The sequence below is a fragment of the Lactuca sativa genome, chromosome 2 (assembly GCF_002870075.4).
Source record: "Lactuca sativa cultivar Salinas chromosome 2, Lsat_Salinas_v11, whole genome shotgun sequence".
NCBI lineage: Eukaryota > Viridiplantae > Streptophyta > Magnoliopsida > Asterales > Asteraceae > Lactuca > Lactuca sativa.
This window is the reverse complement of record NC_056624.2, coordinates 165,264,971-165,283,262: the sequence shown is the minus strand read 5'-3', so window position 1 is coordinate 165,283,262 and position 18,292 is coordinate 165,264,971. Positions and strand designations below refer to the sequence as shown.

Here is an 18,292-nt window from a genome sequence, read left to right as displayed (position 1 = left end):
AACAATGGAGAAAGAGAAGTACCCGTTGCAATTCCCTGAGTTTAAAAATTAGTTATAAAGTTGTTGTAATATTATCATGAAACAGATTAGGTTGCCAAAGGATCGTTTGTTGTTTTTTTTTAAATAACATGTTGTAACTGTTAAAATAAATCTGCAAACTATATTTTATAATATAAAGGCTTCATTCATTGTTATAATCAACAAACTTAACTAAAATATGAAAGCATAGCAATGTCTTGTAAGAGTTAATAAAAATATTACAATACATAATAAGCTAACAACTCGTCATTACTCTTAATTTCAAGGTTGTTTTATATCAAAATCAGCGTTATGGGTTTGTGAGCAACCCGCTGAACCACCAATATTATATGCCATTTCTGCAGTAGAAATTATGTGACCTGCTCTGCTACCAGACGCCCTTCCAGTACAATTATTTCTCGTGTGTCCTAGTTGACCACATGTAGAACACTCTTTTATAATTGGACCCTCGCCTTGGGATGGAATGCGGTCTGTGTTTCTTGGCCTGCCTGGCTGACGTTTATCCATTATAGGTGGCTTAACAATCATCAAATCATCGGGGATCTCCCATTCGGATGGCTTCGGCAGAGGGTTTATTGATTCCTCATATGTTTTCCTTAGTGTTTCGGTAAAGTAAGCATTTAATGCAAACCTCGAGCAGTCTTGGTAATTGTTCACTGTTAAACATCTTATGACATGACCACAAGGTATCCCATCAAGTTGCCAATGCCTACATGTACATGTCATATGTTGAAAATCAACAATCACATTTTGTGCCCCCTTTTTGACATCGCATTTCGTATTTGAGATCATGCGAACATCCCATTTGGTAAAAAGTTTTCTTGTTTTCTTTTACAACTTCATCCGCCCAAGGGGTAAGTGTTGTTGTTGCTTCCGCTAAAAAAACAGCCAAAATGAAGAAGTTAAAATCAATAACATCGAAACTAATAAAACATTAATATTACAAATTTACGTAATACCTGCAAAGTTACGTCTTTGAAACCACCATTGTTGCATTGTAGCACGAAAAAAATCAATCAACATAAGTATTGGCACCTTACGTGCGTGTCTAGATAATGCATTTATAGACTCCGCACTGTTGGACGACATAAGATTGTATCGGTTCCCTTTAAAATGTGCCCTTGACCAGGTTTCTGGATTTATACTTTTTAAGTACTCCCATACTGGTTCTTTTGTCTTTTTCATAACATTCATGGCAGCATCAAAAGCATCAACTGTGTACGCCCTACACGCCTCCCAAAAAATTCCTTTAACCGTCTTACTCTTGCCGAATCTAGATACTATGTTGAAATACAAATGGACACCACATATTCCATGATGAGCGTGAGGAAAAATGTTGGCAACGGATGTTGCTATAGATGGAGACCTATCAGATATAATTGTAAGCTCCTGCATATTTCCTATGCAATCACGTAGTTTTTGAAAAAACCATGTCCAAGAATCAGTACACTCATTTTTGCATATACCATATGCAACCGATAATATTTGATTTTGTCCGTCCTTAGTAACTGCAAGTAGCATGGTACCTTTGAACTCGCCCTTTAGGTGAGCTCCATCTACTACTAGGGTCGACTTACAAAAATTGACAAAAGCTCGTACCTACAATACATTGTATATCTATTCAAATACACCAAAATAAATATTAAAAAAAAATTAGGACATGATAATACTAACCGAGCAACCGAGTGCGACGTACAAAAACTCAAACCGATCATCAGCATCTGTTTTAATATGTGTGACAGTACCCGAATTATGTTTGGCCAAGTTGTGACAATACGCCAGAAGTTTGGTAAAAGAATCCTCTTTCGTACCCCTTAACGACAACAATGCATATTGCTTCGCACGCCATGCCTGATGGTATGAGATATTGATATTCAATTGAGCATTAATATCATTAACAATTTCTTTTCCCCGATAAACTCTACTATAGTCTTCAGCCAAAACATCAGCAACATATTCACCCAAAACATATTTGTTTGCTTGTCGATGATTAGGTTGCAACAATGTTGAAGAACATGTGTGTACATCAACAAATTTATTCACTTGGAAAAGTCCATCAGTATTTTTAATTGCTTTTGCTCTTAGTAACCAAGAACAATTTTTCGAAACACACACAGCTTCATACCTTGATTTGGTGGATCTACTTGTCCTCGTCTGGAAACATTCTCGAAGACATTTTTTACCAATACACCGCTTTAAAAGTTCTTTGTTTTTAAATATACTCTCACATTGAATCTTTTGAAGATTAATGTCTACCATCTGTGTTGGGATATCTTCATTATTATCAACTGGCCATGCTGGTACAGGGGGCATACCGTGAAAAAGGTTATCGGGATACTTAGCTTTAACTTCATCACCCAACTCAACTCTATCGGAATTACTTTGTAGCTCGGTTATATCTAAACATACATCACCAACATCAACTTAATGCCCGTAAACATGATTTTTTTTTCATTTTTTTGAGTTGAATTTTTTTTCTTTTTTAGTTTTATCTACCACACGCCTATTCATAAGTTTAACTTCTTGTTCGGCAACATCATCACAACGACCACCAACATGATTAAGATATGTACCAACATCATCATCACCAACATACTTGTAATTCTCGGGATCCACATATTGAATAGGTGAATAACTAACATTAACATTTTCAGCAACACTGTGAAACTGAGGTACACTAGGAGTATTGAAAGTACCTATCGGATCGTTGCTCCCTTTAAAACTGCATAAATTACCAACAACTTCGTTTCCAATTTCACCGCCCCCATTAACCTCCTCAACTTCATCAACCACCACAAACACTTTCACAGCCCTTCCTCCACTACATTTGATTACGTTTATCAACATTCTAACATCCACGTCTTCAACTATAGCTATATAATAATTTAATTCAGGATGGTGGAAACGAAGAGTAATTCTATATTTGTCTAACAAACCAATTTTGCTTCTTACCATAGATACAAAATCACTATAACTAATATACTCAGAAAATATCAAAGCAAATTCAGAAATACCTCCTTGTGGACATATGTATTCCAGATTAGTTCCATTAACTTGCCATCTCCCACCGGTTACAAGACAAACCAAATATTCAATCATTTTTTGAGCAAATTGTAGAGATAGAGAGTATTTCACAAACCAAATAACAACCAAAATGATAATTTTTCTACAAAATTTTTTATATAGCAAAGCCCATTTCGTAGTCAAACCAATTCATTTCGTAGTCAACCTTAAAAAAAATAATAATAAAAAAAAATAAATAAAAAAAATTGCATCATTTCGAAGATAGGATCAGAGGATTTCGCAGATGGGACCTATTCCATCTGCGAAATTACCCCTATTTATACCGAAAAAATTTTAAAAAAAAAAAAATTCTCATCTGCGAAAGTACAAGTGCCTAAAGCACAACTGTGCTTTAGGCACTTGTACTTTCGCAGATGAGAAGCCCATTTCGCAGATGGGACCTTCTCATCTGCGAAATGGGTGGCTAAATATGTAATCCCGATTTTTTTTGGCTATTTTTGTAATGCAATTAGTGTAATTGGCTATTTTTGTCATTTTCTCTATATTTATTATGTTCTAGTTTTGGTACTTAGTTATCTAGATTCGTGAAGAAGTCTCAATGTTATTTGAAGCATTGTGGAAGAATTGAGTTAGATTTGACATGTTAGCTGCATGCACATTTTGATTTTAGTGGAAATTCATGAAAAAAAGTAGTTAATTTTATGTTATAAACATGTAAATTGCTCAAATTATGGCTGATGTGCAATTACATTGCGTTGAGATGGTCAAAACTTGTTTTTCAAATTAACACTCTTGTATGCACACTTTGATTTTAGTAGAAATTCATGAACAAAAGTAGTTAATTTTATGTTATAAACATGTAAATTGCTCAAATTATGGCTGATTTGCAATTACATTGTGTTGAGATGGTCAAAACTTGTTTTTTCAAATTAACACACTTGTTCGAGCTCAAGTTAAGAGTTGACTTTGGTCCAGAAAGTAAGAAAACATTCTTCACCTCCGGAAATTGTTACTTCAATTTCATAAAGCTAGTAAGTGTGGTGTCATACTTGTCCCGGTCACGTAGGTGTCACGTGATAAATATAATTTTAGACAAAATGTTAAGTTCGTTGGGTTTTCTTGATAAGACAAAACATAATTGAGGTTTTTTGAATGGTTTGAAAACTTTGTTGGGCTTATAATTCATTTTCCTTTTCGTGATAAATATAATTTTTTTTTTTTCATTTTGAACTTATAAAACCATAGGTTTTTTGGAAACCTACGATTTCCTCTCAGGAACCTACGGTTTCGTTAATTTTTTTTTTTAAGTTTTTTTGACAAAAAATCATGAAATTATAACTTATATATGATGGCTTACGAGGTTACAACAAATTAAAAAAAATGAAAAAAACAAAAAATAACCAAAAAATAAAACCGTAGGCTTCATATGAAACCTACGGTGTACAAGTCCACATTGCACAATCTGTGCATTGTGCACTTGTATATCGTAGGTTTTGTATGAAACCTACGGTTTTAATTTTTTTTTTTTTTTTAATTTTTTTTTTATATAAAAAAAAGTTATTCCCATATTCAAAAACTACTCTTAATCAACAATAAGATAAAATTTTAATAAAAAATAGACATACTTCGGTGCTCTTCGGGTGTTCAATTGAGAGAAAAAAGTAGATAAAACCAAGAAAATAATAGTTAAAATAACCTAAACTGAAAAATTATACATTATATACTATGGGCCAATAGACCGCGAAAGAGTAGACGGATCAGGAAACAGTAGTTCATTGTCATGAAAAAGTAGTTTCTACTGTTGACCGTAGTCAACTTGCGTTGACTATAGTTAACCCTGACCAATCTACTATTTTGTGGGCTATTTTTGGTTAATGTGTTTTTTTTTTGCTATTTTTAGATAAGATAATTAGTGATTTAGGCTAGATTAATAATTTCCCTTTTTTTTAATATACAAAATAAATATTTCAAACATAGCATTTTTTTAAAAACTAAAAATTAATTAAACTTAATATAAAAACATAGAAATTCAAAAATACAACAAACACACAAAAAAATAGAATTTAAAATAAAAAATATAGAAACTAAAATTACCAAACCTAGATAGATCTAAATGACATTTTCATCAGAAAATTGACCTTCCAAATCGTCGACCGCGTTAAGATCGACGTGGTCGAACGTTCCAAATATATTTCGTTAAGTCCATACAAAGAACATGATGCGTCTCAACATCATGAACTATTGCCCCCCTTGACATGTACTACGCGCTTCCAACCTCAAAAGCTTGTGTCGGTGGAACGATCTCGTTTTCGTTATACTTATATATTGCATTTCCTTCATTTTCGAGAATCATATTATGCAATATGAAACAAATATACATCACCTCGCTTATTTTCTTCTCCTCATATAAGGCACATAATATTTTAGAATATGTCAACGTTTTCTTAAAGCTTCAAATGTTCGTTCAACATCCTTTCTCGCCCGCTCTTGAGCTTTCTTAAACTTCAACATTTTGCAATCATTTGGACAAGACAATGACTTCACAAAACAAGAACGCTCCGGATAGATCACATCCACAAGATAATACACGTTCCTATATGATGTTCCAACTACTTGAAAAGATTAGTCGGGTGTAGTCCTGTTATACATGCCGTCAAGTAATTGAGATATGTTAAGAACATTAATGTCATTGAGGGAGCCAACTAAGCCAAAAAACGCATGTCATATCCACATATCCTGTGAGGCCACCGTTTCAAGTTAAAATTGTTAAGGTTTGTAGTATTTATACGAGGTTTTTAAAAAAAAATAATAATAAAATAAATGGAAATAGTCGTTGCAGCCACCCCATTGATCCACTCAACATAGTCAAACTCAATATTTACTTACCGAGATATTGAGCAGAGCTCAATAAGTCGAGAGGTCGGCCTGGTGTGCGCCGAAGTTGCCGAGCCCATACCGTCCAGCCTAAAGGTTGCATTTGCCGAAGCCAAAAATGTAAAAATTAATACGTAAGTAAATATATTTGAAATATCTATCCGCAGTGATTTTTGACTAAATAATGTTCTAATAAAATCTTTTTTTAATAGTGAATATAAGCGTTTCGTGTCAAACTGATTTTTGAGGCCTATATTTTGTATAATACGAAAATGCTTGTTTTTTTAGTTATATAAATATAAAAATGTAACAAGGTACAGTCAAGAAAGGACAATGTACAAGTAGATTAATGCATGAAGTTCAAGTTTAATTCCTAAAGTTTATATAACTGATCACTTGGAATCCTTATATTTTTTAAAATGATGTTTTTCATCTGTTTATTTTTTAAAATATCACTCTCAGTCTTTCACTTTTTTACATTCAACTTTGAAAAATATTACTTACAACCTTTCATTTTATAAACTTTCATCTTTATCTCCATCCCCATCCTTTCTAATAAACGAAAGTTTTTTTTTGTCGCTTATCATTTTCTCAAAGCTTTTGTCACATATTATTATATGAGATTTTACAATTATTTAAATTCTACATGACATTATGTGGTATTTTATTTTTTTATTAATCAATAATCAATTCAACTAATTAATGAGTCTACTATTATATATGTAAACTATTTATTCTATTTAAATGTTCATTAATTTACAAATATATTTGAATTCAAATAGATGCTTTAATAACACAATTAATGTTGTGTATTTGATGATATATTTGAATTCAAAACATAGCTTTAATTATTTGGATTTTGAATTTGAATTCTAACAAATTTATTATTTATTCAAATTTTATAAATAAATATGTGTATATATACATCTCTATCTCTATTCAAATTTTATAAATTTTCATTATATCGTTTGTATTTATGTTAAACTACTTTTTTTAATATTTAATATTTATATATTGATATTAAACTTTTATTTTTAATAAACCCATATAATATATATGGTCTTATATCTAATCTAATAAAATATATAATATAATTTTATTCATTTGCTTTACTAATATGTGACAAAAACACTTAAAACCCACACCTCAACAAAACACAGACTCAATTACTAGGTACACCTTAAAAAAAACAGACTTTAAAAACTGGGTTTCGAAAGCCCTAAAAAATATCCCAGTTGGGCTCTTCAAAGCTGTCCAGACCTTGAATAGAAGTCCATCTAACACTTGTGGATACCCAGTTGTTTCCGCAGGTTGTGTTTGAGTATATCTATGTATAGTGGGAATTCTGAACTTGAGATGCGTGCGTGAATCCGCCATTACTGCACTTGAAGAATGTGCAATTGCAATCAAAGCAAGCAATCCTCTTCCTCCTCTGTGGCTTCTTCTTGATTTGCTCGGCTTGGCAGTGAACAAGGGATGAATAATGGCTGGGTGAGGAATGCGAAGACTGCATTTATGAGAGCCCAGGACTTAATAGCTGCGTTCTTATCTTCGTCAAGAAACTCTTTATAACTTGAGTTGGGTCCTGGATTGCAAAGGAAGATTGTGGGCATCCCGCCTTTAACTTAAAAGGGCTTTCCGTATCTTCTATTATACTGCCAATCACTTTTGGCCCCCATGAATTCCTTAAAATGTTTTAAATAACGCGGATCAACGTTATCAATGACGTTGTACCAGGCATCATTGTTGTACGTTTTTGGGCTTATATCATAATGACCGCATAAGTAATTGTGTGGGCCTAATGATCTAGCCCATATTGTTTTCCCAGTTCTAGCCTCACCTTCTACAACTATACTCATAGGTCGGTGAGGCCTCCCAGAGGCACTCACAACGTTTTCTTCAACCCAGTCTTGAAGAATCTCCGGTACGTTGTTAAATGTACTGGATACAAAAGGAGAAACATATATTGCAGGTGGAGCCTGGAATATCATATCCAAATTAGCATTTAATCTATGAAAACGTAAATAATAATCTTTTGGGCGTTTTTCCCTAATTATCTCTAAGGCTGCTGTTTTAGACCCAGAATTTAGGGCTTCTGCGTAAACATCATTAGCCGATTGTTGACCCCCTCTTGTAGTTGCAGATCTTCCATCCATCTGGAATTCTCCCCAATCAATTGTATCTCCGTGCTTCTCGATATACGACTTCACGTAGGAGCTGGATTTACCTCCCTGTATGTTTGGATGGAAATGTGTTGACCTGGTTGGAGAGACAAGATCGAAGAATCTGTTATTCGTGCATGTGTACTTCCCTTCGAATTGGATAAGCACGTGGAGACGAGGTTCCCTGTTTTCATGAGCTTCTCTGCAAATCTTGATGTATTTCTTGTTTACTGGGGTATTTAGGTTTTGAATAATTGAGAGAGCTTCCTCTTTTGTAAGAGAGCAGTGGGGATATGTTAGAAAAATATTTTTAGAAGAAATGCGAAAACGAGAACTCGTTGGCATATTTGTAAGTAAATGGATGTCACCAATTTGTATCTCTTTGATTCCCTCTAGACATCGGTGTATATATAAGTGTGGAAACCTCCGCGCAACCGGAAGACCATATGCTTTAATTTGAAATTTTAGATTTTGAGTGCTGAAACTTGCTTAGGAAGGAGCGGGAGTTTGTACTATCCGACAAAAAGTGGTCCTAAAGGAAAAGTAAAGTAAATAATTTAATTTAATTTCTATGTAAACAAATAATTGATGGCTTATAAATAATTTAATTTAATTTCTATGTAAACAAATAATTGATGGCTTATAGGGTGTTTGATTTAGCTTCTATAACGAATTTGATATGTTTGATTTGGGTTGAAAAATGTTGGACTCGGTCCATAAAAAATTGGAGCTTTGGCCCCTCTTCCAAATTGAAGGACCAAGAACATTACAAGCAATTTCAATATTGCCCTAATAATACAATCGCTTCCTCCACAATAAACGGAACTGGAGAAAAAAAAAGTGTGCGTCCCTGTTATCACCTTCACAGCCTCCGACGTCTTCCTCCGGTGAGAAGAAATTGAGTGTGTTTCTGTCATTCTGTGTGTTGGTTCGAACTGTGAATCAAAATGTCTAATTTCCAGTACAAAATTCATCGATCTTTTCAAAACATAAATGCTCTCCTCTCCTGCACAAAATTAGTTATTCGTGTTTTCTTTTTGTGTGTATGTGTGTTAATGAAATGCTAAATCTCTTGTTAGTACTAAAAGTTTAAATTTTTAATATCTAAATCAAAAGATTTTTTAATGGTATGTTATAAGAATTTTTGATAAGAAATTTGTTTAGATATATCACGTTAATTATACAAACTAGTGAGTGAGACCATAGTACTTTTTAATTGGGTTTTTTGTAGTCCGTTATCAATGTGGATAAATTTAATGATAACTACTACTTAGTGTACAGTTAAAAGCGAAATAAACAACTTTCCATAAATGGCATTAAAGACAAATCACCTATCCCTACTGAAAGGACTGCATAAGTAACAACACTAATAACAGTTCATCTCCACAATAGAACATCATCTTTTACATCAACCCTAGAAACCGAAAAAATGAAAACCGAAGATATGCAAACAATGTTTCAAGCACTGATTGAGCACCTGCAACAGATGGATTTCAGTTTTGGTCGAAGACAACATGGTCATTTAACAAAAATACTAGCAGAGTCGTTGGCTTTATTGATATTCAAGCATCAAAATCGTTATAAACCATCAAAATACAAAAGAAAATTTGCAAAACGGAAAGAGCTTGTGTAATTTACTCTAACAAAATAATAGATCAAAACCCTTTAATTTGAAGACACCACAAATCGATCATCAGTGCACAAAAGCATTCTGGCAGTTTCCAAGATCTTCTCTGAAAGTATACTCACTATGAGTATAAGGAACAACGCCATTCCAGGTGTCATAAGTAAAGAAAATAAAATAACCTATCTCTGGGACAAATCTGTTGAGAAAAGTTTTTGTGTCAGGTTTGACATCTGGGTCGTAGTTTTCATTGATGGTCAATGATGCACTCGTGTGCTACATTGTTTTCAAGTATGGATGCATGCATTATTAGAAAAACATATGTTTACTTGATGATGATCTTTTGTTTCTTCTTTAACTCAACTGACAAAAAAATAAATTACAAAAGAAATTTGCAATACCACATTTAAATCCAAAAAAATCTCTTCAATTTCCTTTAAGATCCGGTGCAACCGATGAGTAAATATGTATCAATTATCTTAGCAAAATGAGAGATCAAAGCAAAAATGTGATACTTTTGATATTAATACTTTTTTCTTTAAATAAACTCAACCGAATATTAGTGATTTTTAGGGAAGCTGTATAAATATTACAAGACTGGATAGAAACCAAATGAAAAAACTTTTTGACACATCAACATTCTTCTAATCATTGGACCCAAATGTCATACTCAATTCAGAGAATAGTTAGCCCTTAATAATATGACATTTGATCATGAACAACCTCAGTAAGTAACTAACCAATTCTTACAGCTTGGCTATTCAATAGTTCTGTAATTTCTTGCATATCTGTTTACAAAAATGACATTCTCATCGTCATAAATTGGACAAAGAGCCTTGGTTAAAATATGAATCTTCTCCATATTTTGTCATGTGTCACAAGTCTATCATAACAAGTTAGCAACGTACTTCAAAATCATAATTTTGTGAAACCTTTTACCATGTGACTTATTGGATGATTTTGATACCATTTCAATCCTCATGTTGTCTAGTATTAGGAAATTGAAAACATGTTTGATTAATTCTGCATCATACACTTTGTGTGCATAATCCTCATATATAATGTGCTCCGGTGGATATATAAAAAAACTTACTGAAATATTTATATCGATTAAACTATATCAATTATAAAAATATAAAATAAATGACGAGGATATAACAGAAAGAGATATCTAAAAACTCTGCAACATATTTATTTTGGGGTTGTTCTTTAGCAAATTGTAAATTCCATATTTGCAATGTGTTGAAATTCTTTATATATAATTGGAGTGAGTTTTGATAAAATAAAACCATTGAGCCTTCCATGCTCCATTTTATTTTCTGTTCTCATAAATCAATCACTCAATCTGTAAAATCGAGGACATGTTGTGGATTAAGAACTCACATTAAAAAAGTTTGAGAAAAACAATAATGTAGCCTAAGTAATGGAATAATACAAAGCAGATGTTGCGAAAAAGACAATTTGTTTCACACTACAAAAGTAATAAGGCTAATTTGCTTTCTCTTTTGACATGAGAATAAGACTCGTAATACAAAAACTAAACCCAAAGTAATAAGGCTAATTTCTATTGTGACAAATATAAGAAAACAAAAAAAAAAAATAATAATAAGGTCTAATTGATGGAATAACCAAAAGCATATCGTGTGATTTGTTCTGCAAATTTCATCAGCAAAACAAATACCAAGAGAAATGAGATTACTCTCCATACATATAAACACTTGTTTTTATTCTTATACAATCAACGAAATTACACAGATGTATAAAATCAAACACTTACTATGCATAAAAAATTAGACGAGAACCAAAATAAAGGACGAAGTATGAAGGAATAAAACCTTCCTTGTTTTCAATCTTTAGTGAAATAAAACAACTACTGTAGAGTAAAACATAGAAAATCGATCTGATACAATCAACAAAATTACACACAGGTAGATTTCACATATCAAACGAAAGAAGAAAGTTAGAAGAGAAACCTAAAGAACAATAGAGTCGCCGGTGGAAAGTTAGACAAACGAAAGTGGTGATAGACGGAGGTCGGTATTTGGAAAATGCAAATTGTGTCTATCAAAAGTCGATTTAGTGAGTGGTCCATTGCTTGTGAGTGAACATCTTCAACTGCTCTTTCGTCATCACTGTCTATGAATGAGAATTCATCCGCCATTGTTGAGTGCAGGTGAGAGTGTGAAAGAGGGATTTTGGGGGATATTCTACTATCTTAAGGTGAGGCTGTGAGGGTTTACACTGTGTAACGGTGATGGCCGATGGATCGATTCGTGCTTAAAGCGGATTGGAAGAAGATGCGGTGACCCCAAATCGACATCGCCACAAACATGGATTTTAGGACGTGTGGAAAATTGAGAGGGATGAAAGTTGAGAAAGTGTAAAAATGTGGTGGCCAAATTCGGAAGTGCACAAATAGACTGTTTATAAGTGCGATGGAAATTAATAGGCGAAAAGACCTACAAAGCTAGCCCCCATCTTTTTGGATTACTTTTCTCGTCGTGACGTGTGTTTTTGGGCCCACCAGATAAGAGTCACACTCTACCTTCTTCATCAATCATCATGCACCTTCTTTTCTATACCTAACAACATTTCAAGCTCTATCTCTGCAACACACCACAAATCCTCAAAACCTTTCGCTCTCCCTCTTCCTCTCCATCATGGACACCAAATCCAGGTAGATAAAGTACATGATTTGAATTTCATTATTATCAGTACTCCTTGCTTTTAATCCCCTCTTTTGATTCAATCTTGTAGCTCAGAATCAGAAGTCGTCACCATTGATGTTCTAAAAGCTAAAGATTTTCTCCGTAACAGCGGCTACCGTTACCTTGACGTCAGGTTCTAATAATACGTTTTTCTTTTTTAATTGAATCATTCCTTTGATGATATTATATTATATATATACTAGCTTTTATTTTGTTATTTTCTGGATTTTTTGATTGATAGGACTGAAGAAGAATTTAAGAAAGGGCATGTTGATTTTGATGGTGCTCTCAACATTCCTTACATGTTTAACACCCCTGAAGGTTACTTTTGATCCCATTTTTTCACAAAAAAATTGTTAATTATAATAAAAATTGTGTTGATTTTGGAGAAAAAGGATTGTGTTGTTTCAGGTAGGGTGAAAAATCCCAAGTTCATGGAACAAGTGCTACCAGTGTGTAACAAGGATGATCATCTTATTGTGGTAAATCAAATGCATAAAAGAAATAAAGAATACTCTCTAATCTCTATGTAAAAAATATAGACAAGATGTTCATTAATCTATAATCTTTCTTCATTCAAACTATTGGAATTTTGTATATGAAGGGCTGCCAATCAGGAGTTCGATCTGTATATGCAACAATTGATCTTCTTAATACAGTAAGTTTCTTCTATATATTTTTTGTTTCAAGATTAAGTTTCATTTTCTTTTTAAACTTTTAAGTCAATATACCATAGCATTTCAAAATCCTTTTAGTAAGGATTATCGACAGTTTTTGACTTGTAATCAAGTATGGAAATCTAGTTATTACTTACATAAGATTTAATGCTAACAAAAAATATATTTTTATAGGGATTCAAGCATTTATACAACATGGGAGGTGGATACCTTGCATGGGTAGAGAATGGGCTCCCTGTGGCTGTAGGCCCTATGGTCCAAACGAAGCCCGATCAGGTCATTTCCAGCTCGAAAACCGGATCGGAACTGGTTCAAAATAAGCCCGATCCGGTTCTTTCAGGTCCAACCGGTTAATGATGATTTTGTGTACTTTTGAGGAAACTGATTCGAGGTCCAATTATGCTTAACCTGTTATACGGTTCAGGGTCCGGTCAAGTTACCAGTTGTTTTTTATAAATATATATATATCTTATTGGAACAAAGAAATTGTTAAAATAAATGTAATTTTTTTAAAAACATTTATTGAATTAGAGTAGAAATATTGTTAAAAAAATGTGTTATTTGTAGGATTTTTCACTTTTTTGGTAAAGAAAAACAAAAAACCGTTTTGAGGGGGACGTTTATGCAAGAGCATGTTTGGCAGGGCCGGAAAGCCCGTGGCTGGTTACCAAAAGTGGGCCTCTAAGCCCTTCATTTCATATCCTAGACTAGCATGCTATTTATTAATTATCAGAATCAGAATAATCAAATGCGATATAAACTTTGATTATTAATATAAAAACACACATCAGGAACACATACGTTTAAAACGAAATGTAAAATGGCTAGTTTTGTGTGAAGTGCATTAATTTTGTCATTTACACATGCTAGGAATAAACATATACATTACTAATCGACATAGTTGACAGTGTGGGTTAAGACTATCAACATTTTATTTGTCAAAATTATTCTTAAATTAAACAATTTATATTTTTCATTTAAACAATATAAGACGAAAACGACATAATTAATATGAATATCGTTTATGTTACAAAAAACAAATTATTTGACATTGATCCTATAGGGTTTTGTTTGATAAAATTTGGTCATATACGTTTTTAATTAAGTTGTATTTGGCCAATTTTGAAAAACGAAATAGGAAAGTGAAAGATAGATGTTATAATTTGTATGGTTAATTTCATATATATATATATATATATATATATATATATATATATATATATATATATATATATATATATATAGAGAGAGAGAGAGAGAGAGAGAGAGAGAGAGATAGGTTCAAATGTTTTTAGCAAATATTGTGTGCCTAAATGCACCAATCAGAAATTAGCAAATAATTAATTAATTAATTAATTAAATAAGGGTAAATTAGTAATATTACATATATGTATTAATGAATATCCATAATTAACAACTGATATCCCTTTATTTAAGGGATCAATTTTTATTTACCTATTAAAACCCTACACCACAAGAAGCTAGGATCCTACGCTCTCATCGGACTCCCACAATGTCTCTTTCACCACCACACAATTCTCCAATCCTAATCTTAAATCCTACAAACTAAACAATCGAAGAACCCTAACTGTATCCGCACTAGGAGCCGACACATTTGACGGAACAACACTGGCAGTCATCGAAGGCGGCTCGATCGCAGCAATCGCAGCCGTGATTTCACTCGCAAAACCCGAGAAGCGCCGACAGTTGCAGGCGGAGGAGGTTGGCGGTCAGGTTCACGTTTCAGGTTCACTTTTCCTAATTTACACTCTTCGTTATCTTAATTAGGTCTTACAATTTCGATGTTTCGATTGAATTTTGTACTCATTAACTTTCGATTGAATTTGGGAGATACAGTGATCTGTTAGGCGTTGGTGCAGTGAAGAAGGTGTACAGGGGATTTGATCAAGAAGAAGGAAGGGATATGGCATGGAACCAAGTAAAACTAAGAAGCTTCGGTGGAGATCCATCTGTTCTCAAGAGGCTCTTTTCAGAAATCAAACTGTTACAGACATTAGAGAATGAAAACATCATTGTTCTTTACAGTTTCTGGAGGGATACTAAAAGCAACACCTTGAACTTCATCACAGAGGCATGTGCTTCAGGTAATTTAAGGGATTACAGGAAGAAACGCAGACGGGTTTCATTGAAGGCATTGAAGAATTGGTCAAGACAGATTTTGAGAGTGAAATATGAAATGAGAACTTTATCTCAGGTGTGTGTGTGTGTGTTTCAACTGATCAAAATTTTCTTTTTTCCACCATTAACATATGCGGTTAACAATGTCTGTCTCTTTTGCAGCTACATGTTTCAATGGGTCACAGTTTCGTCCATTGATACCCTTGTTAGAAGCCATGCCAAAGGAACTTGGTGCTAGCCTGCATGATATGCTTAATCTGATCACATGTAATTTCTTGAAACAACATTCTGTCATGGCCTCCATGTGTTCGATAAAATGCCTCAATAAAAAAATAGTTAAAAATCATTAATGTTTTTACTTCACTTTGTTCCTTATTCTTTTCAGAACTATATAACTCAATTTAGATTGGGTTGGATGCCATTTTCATAACAATAGGTTGATGCTAGTTCCTTATTCTGTCAGAATTTGCAGTTAAATACATTGAACATATCGAGAAGAAACACATGGAAGCCGAAGAATGTTAGTTCCTTATTCTGTCAGAATAGGTTGATGCTAGTTCCTTATTTTGTTTGTTGGGTATATTCTTGATAATACAAATTCTTAAAGAATATTCTTGCAGAATAGTTTATTTTGTAAGAATATTATTTGTTGTATTCTGATAGAATTGTAGTTAATTATTTGTATGTTTAATGTGCAGGTTTTACAAGTGTATCACTACAAATTACTTGGCAATGAATTTCTGGTAGAAAAGGCTTCAAGAATGGCTTGAAGACCTGATGGGAAAGGGTTGAAGAATGAATTAAAGAATGATCACACTTATTTTTTAAGAATGTTGTTATTTTTTAAAAATTATACTTGTTTATTCTTTCAGAATGTTTGTTATTATTCAATGAATCACAATCATACAATGTAACTTTTTGATATATTATTAGTTCAAGAATCGATTTTGTGTATTCTTTCAGAATGTATTTACTAGTTTATGTTTGACATTCTGCCATTCTGACAGAATAAAATCGAAAAATACATTTACTAGTTTATGGTTGACATTCTATCATTCTGACAGAATAAAATCGGATTTTTAAATTTGAATTAATTTAAAATATTCAGATTTTTAAAAAATAAAGGATTTAATCATCCCTAAAAATCCGAAAATTTCCTTTTTTAATATAGGTTAATTGACTAAAATGCCCTTATGCTGAAATTTGTGTGATTATATGGTACATGCTATCCTATTCTACTACCATAGACCCTCAAATCATGACATTTGATTATATTCCATCCGATGGTCCAGATCTGTGCATTCTGGCATACAATAGTTAGTAAAAACAAAATAACCTAACCCTATATATATATATATATATATATATATATATATATATATATATATATATATATATATATGTATGTATGTATGTATGTATATATATATTCAGAAAAGCAAGCATGATAATGCCTTGGGAGTGCATCTTCCTAATATCAAACTTCGATCTCTAAAAAGTAGTCAACTATATGATCTAAACGACCAATGATAAACCTTTTGAGCTCTATGTTTAGAAAACACTAGCCGTAATATGTTATTAACCGTCTCCAGAACCATCAATTGTGAGTTGGACTTTTAAGATTGACTTGAGGTTATGAGAATAGAAGCGTATGTATTACATACCTTCATGGGCGATTTATCAGTTTGAGTTGTGTTGGTAATTTTTTATCATCAATGTTATTTAAGTGTAATGGGATTACTTTGTTGACCAAAAGTGATCTTGATAAATATTAAACAAGTAAGGAAGGTGTGGAGTACACACTTGTTTAAGTTTGATCAAGTATCAAAGTACATTGTCATTTAGGGGCGAAGCCCCTGAACGAACGGGGGTCCGGGGGCAGCGCCCTTGGGAGCAGGGTCTAAGGGGCGGCAGCCCCTGACTGGGATCGAGCTATATAAAAATGCATTAGAAATCTGGTTTTTTAAATAATTGACCAAATTTTGACTTTTATTCAGTTGACCCGTTTTATGACCGTTTTGGTGGTTTTGTGACAATTTTAAACTGTCATATGACAGTTTTCAGACAAAGATCTAAATTCAGCTTTGGTCTCATTTCTGGTACTCACGAAATCATATCCTCTCATTCTTTTTCTTTCTCTCTGATTTAATCTAAGTCTTATCCAATTGAGGATTTGGGTGTACCACTCAAATACTTCGATTAGAAAGTGATTATCACGATTCTCAGATTTCCAAGTGCCACTAAACCATATTTCCATCAAGTTGTTTATCTTAAAATACTTCTATCCCTAACTTTTTATCATTTCTAGAGTTGACCCATACCATGATCAATTTTTTTTGGTTTTCGTCTTTTTGAGAATAAGTAGTAATTAGAAAACATAGAAAAATGCAATCAATTTAGTCTAAATTGGGAATCATGCAATCACCATAATCGAAAGAGTAAGTGTGGATCTCGAAATCTAGTAGCAACCTTCATTATCTCAAATCATCCATTGCTTATTACTTAAATTTGTGTCCGTCTCTCGATCCTTCCGCTTCTTTCGAAAACAAGAATTTCAGTTTTTACTTTCTTTCTCACTTCTCGGTCACCGCCTCACAGACGATCATTCAATTGACAACATCACGATCATTGCCTCTCTCTCATCTCCATAGTCCTCAAAGTGCTGACTTCGGAACCCCATAAGCGAGCCAAGATATAAACATCATACGTTTGTGTAAGTGTTTATGTTTTTACTTTTCAAGTGTGCCAACAAACTAGCTTTTTACTTACTGATTTTTATTGCTTTTCAATATTTGGTGTTTGGTTCAGTTTGTCTGTTTTTTACTTTAAATTTCAACTTCAAAGTTTCATTCGGTTATTAGGTTTGTTTGGTGAAATGGTGTCAATTATGTGGTTTATTGTTCACTTTTCAATGGTTTATTTTTCTTAAGTTTTTTTTATGACCATTAACAAAATTATTATAATTGTTGGGTATAATATGGTAATTATTATAATTTATTTGTTCGTTGAGTAGGATTTATTGTCTAATTTCGTAATTGGAAGTTC

The 18,292-nt window shown here is 32.9% G+C and overlaps 3 protein-coding genes across 3 annotated transcripts; 2 read left to right on the top strand and 1 right to left on the bottom strand.

Annotated features, from left to right (window-relative positions):
* Positions 1 to 7,014: 7,014 nt before the first annotated feature.
* LOC111913361 (uncharacterized) lies at positions 7,015 to 8,512 on the bottom strand. Its single transcript, XM_042899249.2, has one exon. It carries the CDS (start codon positions 8,442 to 8,444, stop codon positions 7,563 to 7,565), a length of 882 nt encoding a protein of 293 aa, XP_042755183.1. The 5' UTR covers positions 8,445 to 8,512; the 3' UTR covers positions 7,015 to 7,562.
* A 3,730-nt stretch (positions 8,513 to 12,242) lies between these two features.
* LOC111913362 (thiosulfate sulfurtransferase 18) lies at positions 12,243 to 13,626 on the top strand. Its single transcript, XM_023909084.3, has 6 exons — positions 12,243 to 12,400; positions 12,481 to 12,564; positions 12,673 to 12,752; positions 12,843 to 12,913; positions 13,036 to 13,089; positions 13,283 to 13,626. Exons 1-6 carry the CDS (start codon positions 12,384 to 12,386, stop codon positions 13,460 to 13,462), a joined length of 486 nt encoding a protein of 161 aa, XP_023764852.1. The 5' UTR covers positions 12,243 to 12,383; the 3' UTR covers positions 13,463 to 13,626.
* Positions 13,627 to 14,971: 1,345 nt separating this feature from the next.
* Positions 14,972 to 15,975, top strand: LOC128132071 (probable serine/threonine-protein kinase WNK11). The gene is made up of 2 exons (XM_052768113.1): positions 14,972 to 15,323; positions 15,410 to 15,975. Exons 1-2 carry the CDS (start codon positions 15,033 to 15,035, stop codon positions 15,443 to 15,445), a joined length of 327 nt encoding a protein of 108 aa, XP_052624073.1. The 5' UTR covers positions 14,972 to 15,032; the 3' UTR covers positions 15,446 to 15,975.
* Positions 15,976 to 18,292: the final 2,317 nt, after the last annotated feature.